Source organism: Lissotriton vulgaris, chromosome 4_1, assembly GCF_964263255.1.
Source record: "Lissotriton vulgaris chromosome 4_1, aLisVul1.2, whole genome shotgun sequence".
Classification (NCBI taxonomy): Eukaryota; Metazoa; Chordata; class Amphibia; order Caudata; family Salamandridae; genus Lissotriton; species Lissotriton vulgaris.
The window spans coordinates 1,591,392,811-1,591,410,435 of NC_141691.1; the positions used below are offsets into that span (position 1 = coordinate 1,591,392,811).

A 17,625-nucleotide genomic window follows, 5' to 3' on the forward strand; every position below is an offset into this window, starting at 1 on the left:
ACCTTGTGTATGTTACGCGTTCTGGCGCCGTGGGATTAAGAGGTTTGTTTGTGGGCGAAACCAGGTACCAAAAGGCTTGGTGATGGTGTAGCTGCCCCCCCGGCGAGGGGGGACTTTGCCGTCATCGGTCAGCGGTAACCCTTTACCGGGCAGCGAATTAGAAGCGGGTGCCTGGAATGTACTTGTGCTGATCACGTATCCTAGCAGTAGTAGTTATAAGCCTATCCGACATTCGTAACCCTGAATTTACAAAGGAAATGTAACCCTTGACTTAGAGCAACGGGAGATCTTACATATTATACCATTCTTTCCCAATATGTAACAAGGTGTTTTCTATTCCTGTGTCATATGTATCCTCGATTCGATGTACTTTAATGTTTCCTAGCATGTTGATGGTACACTGTGTATGAAAACGAAAACATTTCAATTTACAATGCAGCTGCTTACTTTCATCTCTCCGTACTTGCTCTCCCTTTTTTTTTTTTTTTGCTAGGTGTACACCTTCAGAGTCATGGCCCGAAAGAAACCCACAACGTACAACGTAACGGACGCATTCCTCTCTCTGCTTAGCTGTCGAACTTTTAAGGCTGGCCCAGAAACTGTAAACATTTGCGCTGTACAGTGTGGATACCTTTGCAGCTATTGGGACCGCGGTTTGTGTGGGAGGGGGCCTTCGGGCCGAGAGTGTTCGAAGGGAGACTAATACCTCCCCAGCCGGGCCCCACCAGAAAGCGATCCATCCTCGCATTTATTTATCTATTTATTATTATTATTATTTTTTTATTTTTTATTTATTTATTTATTTATTTTACTCTCTTTGAGCCTTATTGATTCTTAAGCATTTTGCGCACTGTTGATTCTTGAGCATTTCTCGCACTATTGATTCTTGGGCATTTCACGCACTATTGACTCTTGAGCATTTCGCGCACTATTGATTCTTGGGCATTTCCCGAACTATTGACTCTTGAGCATTCCGCGCACTATTGATTCTTGAGCATTTCGCACCTTTCTATACAGCGGCAAATTTGCTCCCTTTCTTTTCAATCGTGTGTGTCCTCTACTACGAGGGCCCCGTATGGAGACAAATGTATTTCCTCCCTTTCCGCTTGTGTGTGTCCTCTACTACGAGGGCCCCATGACTTATTTTAAACCTGGCAACGCTCTCCCTGCCATTCTACCCTCGGGCCGATTTGCTAGGGTTTCCGCCGTGTCCATCATTCCGCCTTCTATGGCGCCATTCCTACTATGCGATAAGGTGAGTCTATCTTGCCTCAAACTCGGACGCTATTGGTGCGTTTTTGGATCACTGCAGACCATGGCAGCTTTTCGTCGCGGCTATGTTGCGCCCGCTCTGCTGAGCTCGCTTCCGTGACGATGCTGCCCACACGGCCTGGTAAGAGTCCAATTGCCCTTTCTCGTGCGTTCTCATCCTCCTAACGACGGGGCTGGCAAGTGACTACCCTAATCCTCCATTACTCTATTGCAGGTTCCCTTTATACGGAGCCCCTTCCTGCCTAACGAGAGAGCTAGTCTGTCGCTTTGCCCCGAACGCAATCTAGTATGCAGTGGCCGTTTTAAGCTATGCTGCCCCCCCCCGATCTGCTGAGCTTACCTCTATTACCACGCTTCGGGGGCACCGCCGCCCGCACCGACCTGCCTCCTTTCCTGCGCACTGCCGTTCAGGCTGTCGGTGCTGGAAGTTGTGACTTCCTGGGCCTTTCTCAACTCCTGCCCCAAGACGTCCTCACTGACGATCTTCACCGCAGATGTCTCACTTTCGTCCCCCCTCTGCGGCTTGCTGGGAAGGCGGGAGGCATGGCAGGCAGCCGGGGCCATCAAGGTGGGTCTCTTCAGTGCTTCAGGCTCCCCGACCATTGCCGCCCCTCACGCTGCTTTGATCCCGCTGTTTCCTGTGTTTCCTTTGCTCCAGTCTGTGCTTGTTCCTTGCCATAGGAGAGGGTGAAGGGGTTCCCAGCCCTGCCCCCGTTCTTCCGCTCCTGCCACGAGGAAAAAGGCAATATGATACCTGGGTCAGCTCTGTGGCGGAGGATCCAATCATGCTGTCCGCGCCATTCGGACTTTGCCCCTCGTGCTTATGTTATGTTCTAGCCCGTGTTCAGGGCCGAAGATCGGCTGCGGGGCTCGGGTCCAACCTGCTTGCTGCAGTCTACCGTAATTCCGCCCGTGCCCCAACGCCCCTGATACTTGCAGCAGGGTTCGCCTGGCGGCGTGCGATAACCAGTAAGTTCACTGGCGCCGCTGGCCTCGGGTCTCCGGTTCTCAGTTTGCTCTGCCCCTGGCGGACCCTGCTCTGCTCCGGGCGGGGTGAATGTTCTCAGCGACGGCGGTTGCTCCTGCTGGCCCTTTCGTGCAGGGGTTCATCTTGACTCGACAAGAATCTGTGCTCCGCCGCCGGTGCTGCTCCCCCGCTCCGATAAGATAGGAGCTTGCCTGGGGCAGCAGCGTTTATATTCCTCCCCCATTCGCCTTCCAGGCCAGGTAGGCCCCATGCCCATTGGCAAGTTCGTAGCCCGCCTGGGCCTCCATTGGCCGGGGGTGTCGGCGCCTCTTCGGTGGCCGTCGCTGGGGGAGGGGCCGGCATTTCCTTAGCTCCTGGTCACTTTGCGCGCCAAGAACCGGCCCCCACTAGTTTGTTTGTGTCCAGGGGCGCAGCGCTGGTTATGGCGCCGGCTCTCGAGCCCCCTTCGGGAGCAGCCTCTGCGAGACTGGGGCCAACATAAGAATGTTGTCCTTGGCTAAAGAGAATATTTCGCCAAATATTCAGTATGGCGGCGAAGTGAAGCAAACAACCCATGGTTCAGGTGTGTACAACTATCACTTCTTCTTTTATTTGCTTTACTCCTAACAATGTGACCTGTAGCTTTGTTAATTCAGTACTGTGCCTGTTAATTAGTCTGCTTGCACTGCAATACTTAAAATGCAAGGAAAGTGTAACCCAGTGTCTAAAGCAATTCACCAAAATAAAGTAGAAGGAAAACATGGAATGATTTTGTTGTTAGCTGAAAGATGTAATTAAAACTCATGTGCAGCGATTTATGTGTTGAGACTAACCATTAATCAGGTTCATGTCGAATGGTTCGGGCACTACTGGAGAAAATGTTATCAGAAGGCTTTAGTAACTCTCCTGATTGTTTGAGCACTTGTGGCATAATTCACAAAGGTAATTTACCCTTTTGAGTAAGTTTGCTACTTTTTACTATTAACAAACTTGGAGAGCTCTTTATGGTAAAGTATAGGGAAAAGTTAACATTTTTTATTTAACTCAAATAATATTACCAATTTATGTTAATTATTAAAGTACATTTATTTTGTAATTTTTTTTTAAAAACACATTTTATTGAATGAAGGAAAATGACACAGTACATTATGAAGCATTGCACTATACATTGCATATCTGGGCGACGCACGCCCCCACCCATAAGCATAACACAACCGGGATACTTCCCCCCCCATAATAGCCGTTGGGACGTCCTAAGCTGTACGTGCACATTATTCATTCTAAGAATGTTGTGTTTTTGGTGCATAAAGTCATCATTTCTATGGCAGAGAATGAATGAACTACATATCAAACCAAACCCCTTCTCCCCCCCCCGCCCCCACCCCCTTGGCTCTGTGACCCCTGCAGTATATAGTATTGTGCAGCATTGAGCTTAGCGGCTCCCTTTCAGCGTCCATTGCATAGTTAGTCATCACCCTCGGTCAATGCTACAGCTATCGAGCGCTGCCCATCCTATATGGTCTTTATTAAGACAAACTTCCAACACATAGGGCTCCTAAACGATAACACTCTGTATATGCAGGGCTCTGTAACCCAGAAACCACTGCCGCAGCCCTTAACGAGCATAGAAGGGCGCATCGCCGACAGGGATACATTCAAGGGCACCAGGGAGCTGAATCAACAGAGCCGTTAAAAAAAACAATACCCCCCCCCCCTCCTCCCCCCCCCCCCCCCCCCCCAACTTGCGCAACATTCCATTGGGTTCAGGACACAAAACAATCTAGGGTCATAGGACAAGAGTAACAAATAAGTACATAGACAGATCCTTAGAACTGCATTCACCCCAAGATCCCGCCTACCCCGGCCCTCCCCTCCCACCCATGCCAACCCCCTACCAGTAGGTCCCTACGGTCAACCCCCAGGGAGATCAGTAGGCGCAGCCGGGGCATCTAACCACAATCCCCTATAATCAGCCCACCTCTTCCATATTTTATAATGTTTGCGTGGGGATCCACGGGCCTGAAAGATGGGTTGCTCCAGCCAAGGCCATTTTTCCAGGCCGATAGTGGTGTAGCCTGGACATCCTTCCATTTCCTCGCAATATCGCGCTTTGCCAAGGTGAGCCCTAGGAGTAACTGGTGTTGCTTGTAGGCATTGCCCCCGACTCCCTCCATGACATGTAGAAGGGCGAGCTGGGGCGTACGCAGGAGTTCCCACCCCAGGACCTCCGCCAGGCAGGAGAACACCCCCCTCCAAAATCGATCCAACACAGGACAGGACCACACAGTATGCAAGAACGTGCCTTCCTCCTGACCACACCGAAGGCATTCCGGGGAGGCCACCATACCTACCCGCCACAGCCGGACCCTTGTAAAATAGACCCGATGTAGGTACTTAAACTGTATCAGTCAGAGACGCATGGCTATTGCCGCCCCCCGCGGAGCAGGCAGAGCCCCTCTCCAGTCTTCCTCTTCTAAAGTGCCTACGTCTTTCTCAGCCCATCCAGAGTTGGCGCATTGTGGGTGACCAGCGATTGATAGATCTTTGCAATTTTCTTGGTCTCCAGATCGCCCATGAAGACCTTGGCCTCCAGGGGGCTAAACTCCGGAAGCGAGGGAACTCCCTCCAAGTAGGGGGACAGCGCATGACGGACCTGTAGGTAGCGGAAGAACTGAGTCCTTGGCATGCCAAATTCCCTCTTGAGCTCCGTAAAGGACTTGAGGGTCCCATGACTGAGCACATCGCCCAGGGTCGAGACCACAATGGCATCCCATCCCCTAAAGCCTTGTAGGGCCGCCAGCTCTGGCAGGCACCCATTATTCCACAGCAGGGTTTCCCTCATAAGGGTATTCCACAACCCCATACGCTTCAGTGATTGTCTCCAGATGCGGAAGATCAGCCGTGTGCCCGGTGGTAGCTCTTTTAACAAAGTCGCTGAGTATAGTATAGTATGTAGGGAGTGTGGGTCCATCAGGCCGCCCTCCAGCTCGTATGCTGGTTCCCCCCTGTCCCCATACCCCCAGTCATTCAGTACGAGTAGGTGAGAAGCCTGGTAGTAGGACAGGATATCTGAGGTTACCAGCCCTCCGCAGTAGGTGGAGAGGAAGCATTTGCGAATCGCCACTCGTACTACTCCTCCCGCCCAAAGAAACTGCCCCAGCGCAGAATTCACCTGCTGGAACCATTTTGGTGCAATCGGATAGGGATGGTCTGTAGCTGATACAGCAACCGGGGGAGTGTGACCATTTTAAAAATAGCCGATCGGCCATAGATGGTAAGAGGCATGCGCGACCAGAGCTTCATATCAGCTCGAGCTCGTTCCCACACCGGCGCCAGGTTTCTCTCCCATGCCACTTCCGGCGTGTCAGAAGTACTTAAGGCCGCCATCAGCCCGCTGCAGTGCGGAGGCCCAGGACCCCACCATCCCGGGGTCACCCAGTACCCACAAAGTTGACTTCCGGGGGTTCATGTACAGTCCGGAGGATTCCCCAAAGATGCGCATGATCTCCAGGATCCTCGGTCCCGACTTGTCCAGCTCAGTTAAAAAGAAAAGGACATCATCGGCGTATAACGCGATCCTGTGTGATATACCGGGTGCCCAATCCAGTCCCTTAAGTTGCGCATCCATATGCACCCAGGCCGCCTGGATCCATCGCTAAAGCAAAGAGATAGGGCGACAAAGGGCAGCCCTGTCTAGTACCGCGCCGCATTGAAAAGCTAGGTGATGTAGCCCCGGCTACTCTAACCGATGCTGTCAAGTCGGTATTTAAAAGATGAATATACGACAGAAACCGGGGACCAAAGTTAAGTCTGCGCAGTAGGGCAAACGGGTAGACCCAGCTGAGGGAGTCAAACGCCCGATCCATGTCTGCGAGCAGGAAGGCTGCAGGGACCCCAAGCCTTCTAGCTGTCGCCAGCGCCACATGTGCCCTCCGAATATTATGCCGGGTCGCCGGTTGGGGCATAAATCCGGCCTGATCCGGGTGCACCAAGTCTGATATGTGCGGCCAGAGGCGGTTTGCCAGGGCCTTAGCCAGGACTTTGGCCTCTACATTTAGCAAGAAAATAGGGCGGTAGGAGGCGTGCTGCCCGGCTTTTGAAACACGATCACCTCCGCATGCCGCCAGTCCGAGGGAAGCCTGCCCACCTCCCTGGATTCTTCCACCACGGCTCGATAGTGTGGAGCCAGCTGAAGAAAATACCTCTTAAAGAGTTCGCTGGGGAATCCGTTAGGGCCAGGAGCCTTCCCGGCATTCAGCTCCCCAAGCGCCCCGCCAAGCTCCTCGTCTGACAGGGGAAGGTCTAGTTGCTGTTGTGTCTCGTCAGAGACCGCCTTGGGCAGAAGGTCTGCAAGAAACCTGTCCACCCACTCCACAGCCAGGCACTCCTGGGGGGCATAGAGGGCAGCGTAGTAATCGGCGAAACTATGTGCGATAGCCTGGGGGCCCGCAAGCGGTGCTCCGCAATCATCAAGCACCACCGGAAGGACCTGGGGACTAAATGTGCCCTGACCGAGCCTATGTAACATTTTGCCGGACTTTTCTCCCCACTGGCAGATTCTGCTACGTGTCGCCAGCCACGCTTGCCTCGCCTCCTCCAACAAGGAGGCGTACGATTGCTGCACTTGTATCAGGCATCTCACTACTCTACCCCCATCCGCCTCCCCACTCTGACGTTCCAGCCGCTCAATCTCCGCCTCTGCCCTGACCAGCTCCTCCCGGCGCGGCCGCCGAGCCACCGTACACAAGGCTATATCCACACCCCGAAGGGTGGGCTTAATCGCTTCCCAGACTGTTGCCACTTCCGACACTGAGCCTACGTTTGTGGCCAGGAAGCCTGCAATCGCCTCCCTCATTTCATTGTCATAGTTTTCATTCAGTAGGTGCCACACCGAGAGGCGCCATCGGAAAGGCGACCGCCGCCCATCCAGTTGCAGTACCACGTAAATGGCAGAGTGATCGGACAGCCCCCGCGTTTGAATACTAGCTGACACCACCCTGGAGGCCACCCCTCTAGGGACAAAGAGGTAATCCAACCTGGAAAAGGACGCATGCACTGACGAAATGTAGGTGTACCCTCTCTCATTGCCATGCTGGAGCCGCCACATATCAACCCAATCAAGGCTGGAGGCTAGGGCATGTAAGTTCGTGGGTTGGGTGCACCCTTGACACCCACCCTTCCTACATCTGTCTCTGGAAAGATCCATGACATCGTTCCAGTCCCCCCCTATGGCGGAAATCCCCTCTGGTATATCAGACCATAGTGTCAGCAGCCTTTCTACTAAATGCCACTGCAGGGGAGGTGGGGCGTAAACACAACCAAAGACTATGGGAGCCTCCCCAATGGTACCCCGGATAAAGACATAGCGCCCCTGCCCATCCACCCACTGTTGCACACGTACATAGGGGACCCTGCGGTGAATTAGAATGGCTACCCCCCTGGATCCCTGTGTAAAACCAGCATTAAAAATGTGTTGATAGCCATAGCGCTGCAGACACAAAACCTTGGAGCCCATCACGTGAGTCTCTTGCAATAGAAGGACGTCAGCCCCAACCCATTTAGCCTGGCGCAGCACTGCTCCCCGTTAAATCTTATCAAGGAGTCCACGAACATTCCCGCATCTGCCCCGGTGACTGCCTGCCGGGGCAGATGCGCCAGCGTCCTGTGGCTGTGATCCGGTGTCTCCCTCCAGCGCTGGACTGCAGGACAGTGACCGCCTCTGGGAACGAGATCGTCTGCTGCTGCGCCTACGTGGCCCCTGTGAGCCTTTCCGTATTCCTTAACTCATTGAGGAGTCCTAGTGTATGCCAGGCGGCGTACGAGGTCTCACTCATACAGTTTCATCCTTCCACTTGAAGACGTCCTCCGGAGAGTCGAAAAACATGGTGCGGGACTGGAACACCATGCGAAGGCGCGCCGGGAATAGAAGGGCACATGGCAACTTGAGCTCCCGCAGCCGGGCAGTGGCCGCCTGGAAGGACTGGCGCTGCTGCTGCACAAGGCGCGTATAGTCTGGGAACACCAGGATGCGATGGTTGTCATAATGTTTTGTCTATGTCGTATATGTCGTTTGTACAGGTATGCATGAGAAGGGAATCCCCCTCTCACACCTAGAGAAACAACTTAGCGAGTGTAACACATAGCCTGGATTACACTCCCCACCTTTTTAACTTGTACCAACACCATTTTTAATAGGTCCTGAGGAAAGCCAGATTATCCTAAGGCACTGGCTGAAACATGTCGACCAACATATGGATGTAGGAGTTAGTAGCTTGCCACCTGTAACATCCTCTAGCCTTATTTTAACTGCTGACGGCGGCCCAGTTATTAAACTCTAATTTACCCATGGGTACTGTGACCATCGCCAAGCCGTTTTAACTGCCAATTCACTAACACCCCACACTGCACTCTCAGTATAATACCAGCTCCTCTGTAATCGGGCGTCGTAGCACACCCGGGACACATTAGGTGTCACTGGGTGGGCCCAATGATGTAGCATGCCACCAACTAGGTTAGTGGGTGAGGGCTTCATGAACACACCAACCAGGTGCCCCCTGACAAAACTAGTCAGAGTCCATATATTAATAGTCATACAAAGCTAGTCTTCTTTGATAATACATATAAACCCACGGGGACGCGGACTAGCTATCTAGTCCTCTCTCTCTCTCTCTCTCTTGATGCGTGCATAGTCTCCAGCTTCGCCACCTTCTGTTTGAGGATAGTGACATCGTCCTCCACACCGACACTCGCGCCTCCGCCTCTGTTATGATGGACACTGTGTTGCGTAAATCCTGCCGCAGCAGCATCACATCCGCACCAATCTTGGCGTCCAACATGTCCCGCGATTGGGTGATCGCCGCCAGCAACGCTGCATTGTCCAGTGGGGCCCCCTGTGTAGAGCCGGCCGCTCCGCCCGCCGTCCCGGGGCCAGTGAATTTTTCAATGGGCCCATGCGTGGCCGGGCCACGGCCTCCTTTGCCCCTCTTCATGATCAGCGTTCGACGGCACCCCGCCGGAGCCCCCAGGGGGCGGGCCAGCCACCAGCTCGCCTGACCTCCACGAGCCGGGCTCTCCTCCGGTCACTGCACCCCCCAACGCCAATGGCCAGTTCCTTCAAATAGGTAGTGCCAGAGCGTGTCACCGCCTGGGCCACCGCCAGCAAACAGGCGCCGTCGTCCAGCAGGGGGGACGGGGAGACCACCCCACCAATGCCAACTTCACGGTCTCTTCTCAGGGCTCGCCCACTGCCTCTCCGCTGCCTTATGTGTCTCTCGCCGGGTCAGATGTCCCCAGCAGCTCCCCTCCGCGGCACCTCCAGTCGTTCCGGTGGGGAGGGGGGGGGGGGGGGGCTCTTCACTCCTGGGCCCCGATGTGACCCCCAGGCCGCACCCCAAGGATGTGGGCCTGGCCGACAGCCCTGGCGGCACCCACCGCCCTGCAGATTGCCGGCGCGGCCCGACCCAGCTGCCGAGCACCAACCAGTCCCAGAGATATGCCGGCTGAGGGCCGCTCTCCGCTCATCATTTCCCAGCCACCACCACAGCTTCTAAAGTTGCGCAGGGGGACTGTGGCCCTCCAGGCCCCCGCTGCCGCCAACACCTCGTCTAGGCCAGACATGCGCCGGACCGGGCACTTCTTCCCCAGTGCCCCACGAGGGGAGCTTCTCACCAGGGGGTCCGGGGCCGTTCCGCCCCCCTGCAGGGACCCAGTGCCGCCAAGCCACAACCTCCGGCCGGCCGCCGCCACCCGTCTTCCAGCCGCCGCCTGCCGCTCTCACCCGGGTCACTGACTACGGCACTTCCTGGCTGCACACACGGCAACCAGGCCGCGGTCCCCAGAGCTGCCGCGCCGGCTCTTAGTCACGCCGGCCGCCCAGATCCAGAACAAAGTGTCGCCTCCGGCGCCAGCAGTCAAGGCGCTCCCTCCAGGACCTGAATTACGTCCGAGGGAGCCAGGATAATTAAAGGATCGTCTTAGGGCTGGACGGAGCTCTTCAGCACACGTTCGCCATGTTGGCGCAGTAAGCCACGCCCCCCTATTTTGTACATTTAGTTGAAATGTAGAGCAAAGTAAAAGAAGCTACAGCGCTATTCATTTGAAATTAAAACTTTAATTGGAATATATTACATTAAAATTATTTTTTAGAAGTTTCAATTATTTACTTTTTTTTGATAAACAAATATTATTGGTTTTTCGCAAAAATTCACAAATTAAACCAGAATAATATGAACGTAAACAGTGCCCCTCAATCTCTGCTGCCCACCACGTTTCAAATCACATTACAAAGTATAGCTCCCATTGTAGAGGACAATGCATAGCAGTCCACCATTTACCGCAAATCTGAAGGAATTTCTGTGGACATCCGCAGGCCAATATAAATTGGTTCCTCCTGCTTGGCACACTAGTCCTTGCCACAGCAACAACTTCGGGGGTTCTGGCCTTTTCCAGAACTGTGCTGTCTCTTTTGGCGACCAGAGCCCCCAACTCAAACAGAGTTCTATCTTGCCGTGTCTGCCCCCCAAATTCGTTTATTATCCTCAGCAGGACCACTTTTGGATCCAATACGATTGATTTATCTAGGATTGCTGAGAGGGCGGTACTAATCGTAGTCCAGTAACCTGCAATCTTCGGACATTGCCAGACCATATGAAAAAATTCTGACATCCGAGACTGCAACAGGCACACCTGGGGTCTGAAAGGATGCCTACAAATCCCAGTCGCTAGGGAGTCATGTAGGTCTGGTGGAGGTAGTAGAGCTGGACTAGGCATAAACATGCAGATATTGATAGTTCCCTAGGGGCCATACATGCCTCCCGTCATTCAACTTCTTCCAATTCCCCAAGCCATCCTTCCCACCACTGTCGTTGAGGATACACTGTCTCCGGGGCATTACATAAATGGGCGCGGTATAGCTAGGAGACCCTTCGGCGTCCCAATCCCCCCATTGCGCCTCCACAGGGCTAAAGTCTAGGAGCTCCTGTAGGCGAATGTCATAACACTCCAGGGCACGACATGACGCATCTGTAAATATTTGTGGGACTAGGAGCAGGAGAGAGTAAACGGAGTCTGGAGGTCAGTGAATGAGTACATGGCAGAGCCATGCCATACGTCTCCCTGCACAGTAATCCAAATCCCTCCAGTCGTGCCTCCTGCTACAGCCAATGTCACTTCCAAAGAGGAGTCTGCACAGTCCGACGTTTATCCCAGCCCGTAAAGTGCATCACCCTGCCTCCTTCAAAAGGATCACCCTAGTAACCTCCTGGAGGCTAAGAGTGAGCGGTCAACCATATCCGTAATCCATCACCCTGTCGAGATTAAGTCTGCACAGTTCTAGTTGATACGCCGGATCTTCCCAGCTGCTAGTCAGCCAGTCAATTATGACTAAAAGGTAGGATGCCCAGTAGTAGAGACTGATGTCAACCGTCCCAGCACATCCTTCATAGACTTGGCCGACATTTAGCCTGGGCAATGCGCGGAGGGAGGCCCCTCCAAAGAAATGACCAAAACAATGCTGCTTCCTCATTAAACCACATATTAGAAATGTGGAGTGGACAACTTTGCAGGATATATAGAAACTGGGGTAGTATATAACCTTGATTAGTGCGACTGCACAAAAGGTATAGGAGGAGATGTTGCCTCACCGCCAGGCTGGTTCTAGTTCCCTGCGTGACGGGTGCAAGGGTGAGGGCCCGAATGAGGTCCAGCATAGTCGATATGTGCATACCCAGATATTTAAAGCTGAGGCGGCAAACAGGGATAACCTTTTACCAGTCAGTCAGTCAAAATAGACCTTATCTGGCCAAAGCCATAAAAGCACAGTGGATAGTGAAAACATGGTTTACAATATCAGATAAATATAATACAGATTCAAAAACACATCTTATCTAAAAATCATAAACAATGACCATTTTACATATGACAAGATTCTGATTTATAGCCCATGACAAGAGAACTAATTCATAACAAAATAACTCGATTTAATAAATTTGTTTACAAAAAGAATACATTATTTCCAAAATTCAGATTGGGCACAGTTAAATCCGTTAAGCTTCATATCGCCTCTTAATATGGAAAGCTGATTTGACGAAACTAAGAACCGATAAGGGAATTTCAAATGGTCCTAGGGACTACAGGAAAATTAACCCTTCCTTATGCTGTTTCACATTAGCCTTCTGAAGCAGCAGCACCAAAAAGCAACGTCTTGGCTCTTTGTACAACTGCCTGAACAAAGTTAAATGAGTAGTACTTTGGATCAAGATATTATCAAATCCACAAAAAGATAAATCTTGATTCCAGGCCCTCGATAGTGGGAAGGAAAGTTTAAAGGGAAAAGTGTATCATCTAAAAAGAATAAGCCAGTGGCGATATGTAGGTTTTGTGACCCACCCTAAGTAGGGCTCTATACTATGAGTTGTGGAGACAAAGGCATAATTAAGAATTGGCTGCTTAGCATGGGACCACTCTAAACATTTAATCATGCAGTGCTCCAGATACAATACTTACATTTGTTGCTTATGAATAGACTGGTATAAACCCTACAGGCCCAAACTATTGAAGGTATTCTTCATATACATAACAATTTAATTTGATAAACCCCATTTAATTACAAGCAATCAGAAATAAAAGTTATTGTCAGACCTGCGTTTAGAGATAACCATATTCTTACCCACCGCAATAGGGGGGCTAACCAAGTCAAAACTTCAATGTATCGTGTTGGACCTAGGGAACACCCAGGTTACATAGGGTAGCCTGGCACAGAGTGGAAACAGCTAAGCTCCGTGGCTTTAGTGTAATGCTGACAATTCACTCATAGTGACTCAATGTCTTACCTCTAAAAATAAAAGACACCACACCTTTGTAGAAAAATACCAGTACCTTTTATAAAAGATTCTCTTTGTACCTTTCTTTTTTTTCTTCTTCAGTTCAAGATAGTACATACATTCAATTCATTAGAAGTGTACACCATCAATTAGCAATATTCATCAATTACTTCATTTCATTAGAGAATACATTCATTTTAGATTAAACAGCAATATTCACAGCTATGACCACCTCTTTTAGCCTGAACAGTATAGTTTGGTTAGGACACGGTACTAGATTAAGGCTCTTTGACATGTAACCAGTCAAGTACATTACCCACAAGAACTTAGGGGCCAAGTTAGCTTGAGTTACAGCTGCACCGTGTTCTACCCCCAGCAGCGTCCCCAGCCGGAGTTACAGCCAACTATACAATCAAAAGAAGATAGGCAAATTACTCATACATTTCTTATGGCTTTACTTGAGCTCTATTTATAGTGGGAAAACTCTGGCTCCTAAGAGCACCTCAACCACTGGGGAATTTCTAGAACACTGTTCTTTGGCTCTAATGTAGCCCTACGATCCGGATTCGTATCTCTCGTGGGAAAGGGGGGGGCTGTTTCTCAGAGCACCCTACCCCTCCTCACACCCTGGTCACCTTGCCGCTTTTTAATATAAAGAATCCGCTCACTAGCAAGCAGAGTTCCAAGCCGGTAAGTTTTATGGCAGTTACTTTCGGTTCCGGCAGTTCACAGATCCCAGGTCTCTCGCTGAGCCGCCTCCCGCTTCCCCACAAGTTTCCCAGCTTACTTTGCACTAGGGAACTGGCCCGACTTGAGGTTCTAAGGTGCTCCGGTCACTCGTTTTCCCACCGGAGATGGAGAGGCTCCTCTGAGGTTCACGGGGACCGCTCTTCCCTGCTCGCGCTGCACCATGTCCGGGGATTCCTCCGATGTCGGCTCCGCCTCTCCAGACGATGACGGAGACTTCCTAGGTCAGGTCCCGGACTCCGCTCGGCCTCGCTCAGCGTCTCCCCGCCTCTCACTCTCGACGTCACCGCAGGACTCCACCTCCTCACAGACGGCTTCCGCCCAGCCGCGCCTTCTTCCTCACAGCGGTCGGAAACTGACTCGATGAGAAGGGGCAACCAGCCCGCTGAAGTGGTGACAGCTGACGCCTCACGTCACCCGCCAGTGAGTTCTGTGTCTGCGCGCACTGTGCAATCTCCGCCAATAAGTGTGCACTCTCCACAGTCAATTTTGTGTGGAATTCTTGCCTTTAAGACAACAGCGATCTCCCGCTGGCAACCTCTCACCGCTTGTCAGTCCTTGGGTTACAGTTCTCCATACACAAGACTCAGGGGAGGCAGATGCAAGGTCTCTTCCGAGATTTGGTATTGGAATTCTCAGGTCAGGGTTTGGTCAACTCACAAGGGGCAGCATCGGTTTAGGAAATCAGCCGACCCACAAGTCGGTCTATTCCTGCAGAAGCGCTGTCCTCCTTACAATGTCGCCTCCCTCCTGTCCCTGTCCACCTCGCTCTCCCTCTGGTCACTTTCTACACAAAATGGCTACCTTGCCCCTGCCCTATTTATAGGCTGGCCACACAGGGTCCAGCAGGATCCAGAAGATTCTGGAAGGCCTCAATGCTATCCTATGGGACTTCCTCAGAGGATGGCAGTTGTGCCAGTTGATGGCCACCATTTTGTAGGGCTGGGTGAATTCTAGTCAGAAAAGGCTCCTGGGCCTTTGGTAAGAAACTATGAGGGCAAAAAGAGCATCTATCCCCCAGTCCAACACCACAAAGTATCCAGTGGACATACAAATTAAGAGGTATGAGGGGCAGGAAGGGTACAAAAATAAATAATAAATTGGAGGGACTACCCAAAGGCAGACAGGTCGAACACGCGTCCCCCCCCCCAGCTGAAAGTGGGGAGAGCTACCCAACCCCTTGGGAGTCCTCATCACTAAGGCGGAAATACCTAGAGAGACCGTCTGCATTGGCGTGGTCCACTCCAGGCCGATGTTCCACCCGGAAGTCCATTCCCTGTAGGGAGATGGACCATCTCAACAACTTGGGATTTTCCCCCTTCATTTGCATCAGCCAACAAAGGGGTCGGTGGTCAGTCTGAACCAGGAAGTGCGAGCCAAACAGGTATGGTTGCAACTTCTTCAGAGCCCACACCACCGCAAAAGCTTCCCTCTCAATTGCACTCCACTTCTGTTCCCGGGGAAGCAGTCTCCTTGACAGGAAGACTACAGGCTGATCCAGACCCTCTTCATTGAGTTGCGATAACACTGCCCCAATGCCATGTTCTGATGCGTCTGTCTGGACAATGAACTCCTTGGAGAAGTCTGGGGCCCTCAGGACCGGTGCTGCACACATTGCCTGCTTCAATTTTTCAAAGGCTTGCTGACAAGCCTCTGTCCAAACTACCCGTCGAGGTTGTTTCTTGGATGTGAGCTCTGTGAGGGGCGCTACAATAGTGCCATACCCCTTCACAAAGCGACGGTAGTAACCTGTGAGGCCCAGGAAAGCTCGGACCTCAGTCTGGGTCTTAAGGGGTTCCCAGGCCATGATTGCCTCAATCTTTGCCTGGATGGGCTGCACTGTTCCCCTACCCACCAAGTGTCCTAGGTACACAACCGACCCCTGCCCAATCTGACATTTGCTGGCATTGATTGTCAAGCCAGCTTGTTTCAGGGCCTGGAGAACTGCTTGCAAATGTTGCAAATGGTCCTCCCAACTGCGGCTGAAGACGGCAATGTCATCCAGGTAAGCAGCAGAGAAACTCTCCATTCTGGAGAGGACCTGGTTCACCAGCCGCTGAAAAGTGGCAGGGGCGTTCTTGAGCCCAAAGGGCATCACACAGAACTGAAAGTGTCCCTCAGGCGTGGAGAAAGCTGCCCTTTCCTTTGCTCCTTCTGTAAGGGAGATCTGCCAGTACCCTGAAGTGAAGTCAAAGGTACTCAAGTATTGGGCAGCTCCCAGCCGGTCAATTAATTCATCCGCCCTAGGGATCGGATGAGCATCAGTTTTGGTAACTGAGTTCAGTCCCCGGTAATCCACACAGAACCTCAGTTCTGGAGTGGTGCCTGGTGGAGCGGCTTTTGGCACTAGAACCACCGGACTGGACCAGGGGCTACTGGAAGGTTCAATAACTCCTAGCTCCAGCATCTTGGTAACCTCACCGTGGATGCTGGCCTTCACCTTGTCTGACAGCCGGTAGGTCTTTGACTTCACTGGTGGACTGTCTCCTGTGTCCACATCATGGGTACACAGGTGGGTCCTTCCCGGGACAAGGGAGAACAACGTAGAGTACTGTTCCAGTATCTGGCGGCAGTCCTCCCGCTGTTCAGGAGTTAGGGTTGGGGAGAGAATCACTCCCTCCACCGACCCATCCTTTTCCTGAGACGAAAGCAAGTCTGGGAGAGGTTCGCTTTCCGCTTCCTCTCCTCCATCAGTCACCATCATCAAGATGACCTCGGGCCTCTCATGGTGGGGTTTGAGGCGATTAGCATGTAGCACCCGTAGGGGCTGTCGAGGGGTCTTAAGGTCCACCAGGTATGTAGCCTTAGCCTTCTTTTCTAACACCTCAAAGGGGCCTGTCCAGCGATCCTGGAGGGCACTTAGCTCTCCAGGCTCCATCACCCACACTTTCTGGCCAGGCTCCAACTGCACCGGGTGAGCGTTGTGGTCATACCACTCCTTCATTACTGCCTGGCTGGCCTCCAAGTTGTCAGAAGCTTGCTTCCACAACTTAGCCATTTGGCTCCTGAAGGCCAGCATGTAGCTCACCACATCCTGGGGAGGCTTCCTGGGAGACTTTTCCCATCCATCCTTCACCAGGCTGAGAGGACCGCGTACAGCGTGCCCATACAGAAGCTCAAAGGGGCTGAATCCCACTCCCTTCTGTGGCACTTCCCTGTAGGAAAATAGCAAACAGGGTAGGAGGACGTCCCATTTCCTCCGCAGGCTTTCAGGCAGACTTCTGATCATGCCCTTCAAGGTCTTGTTGAACCTTTCTACCAGTCCATTTGACTGGGGGTGATAGGGAGTGGTGAACCGGTAGGTCACTCCACACTCCTTCCACATTGCCCGCATGTATGCTGGCATGAAGTTGGTCCCCCTGTCGGACACAACTTCTTTGGGGAAACCCACTCGGGTGAAGATCCCCATCAGGGCCTTTGCCACCACAGGTGCAGTGACAGTCCTCAGAGGAATTGCCTCTGGGTACCGGGTGGCGTGATCCACCAGAACCAGGATAAACCTGTGACCAGCTGTTGTTGGTGGATCCAATGGCCCCACAATGTCGATGCCCACCCATTTCAAAGGGGGTGCTAACGACAGGTAGTGGTTCCAGGGGAGCTTTCAGCTTCACCCCTGTTTTCCCACTGGCTTGACAGGATACACATGTCCGACAGTAGGTGTCAGACGCCACTTTCATCTGAGGCCAGTAAAAGTGGGGGACAAGCCGGGCAAAGGTCTTGTCCTGACCTAAGTGTCCTGCCAAGGGTATTTCATGAGCCAATTCTAGCAGAAAGGCTCGGTATCGTTGAGGGACTACCAAGGCCCTAGACCTTGGGTTC

The 17,625-nt window shown here is 52.3% G+C and overlaps 1 protein-coding gene across 6 annotated transcripts in view; it reads left to right on the forward strand.

The window, feature by feature from the left end:
* CSPP1 (centrosome and spindle pole associated protein 1) overlaps window positions 1–17,625 on the forward strand; it is a 1,363,238-nt gene that overhangs the window by 34,589 nt on the left and 1,311,024 nt on the right. For 5 of the 6 annotated variants that reach the window (XM_086965839.1, XM_086965840.1, XM_086965843.1 and 2 more), the window contains exon 4: window positions 2,724–2,822. In XM_086965839.1, the coding sequence (XP_086821965.1) occupies window positions 2,724–2,822 (99 nt within the window). Of the gene's footprint in view, window positions 1–2,715; window positions 2,823–17,625 lie in introns of all 6 variants that reach the window. The other variant, XM_086965844.1, reaches the window with a different exon arrangement.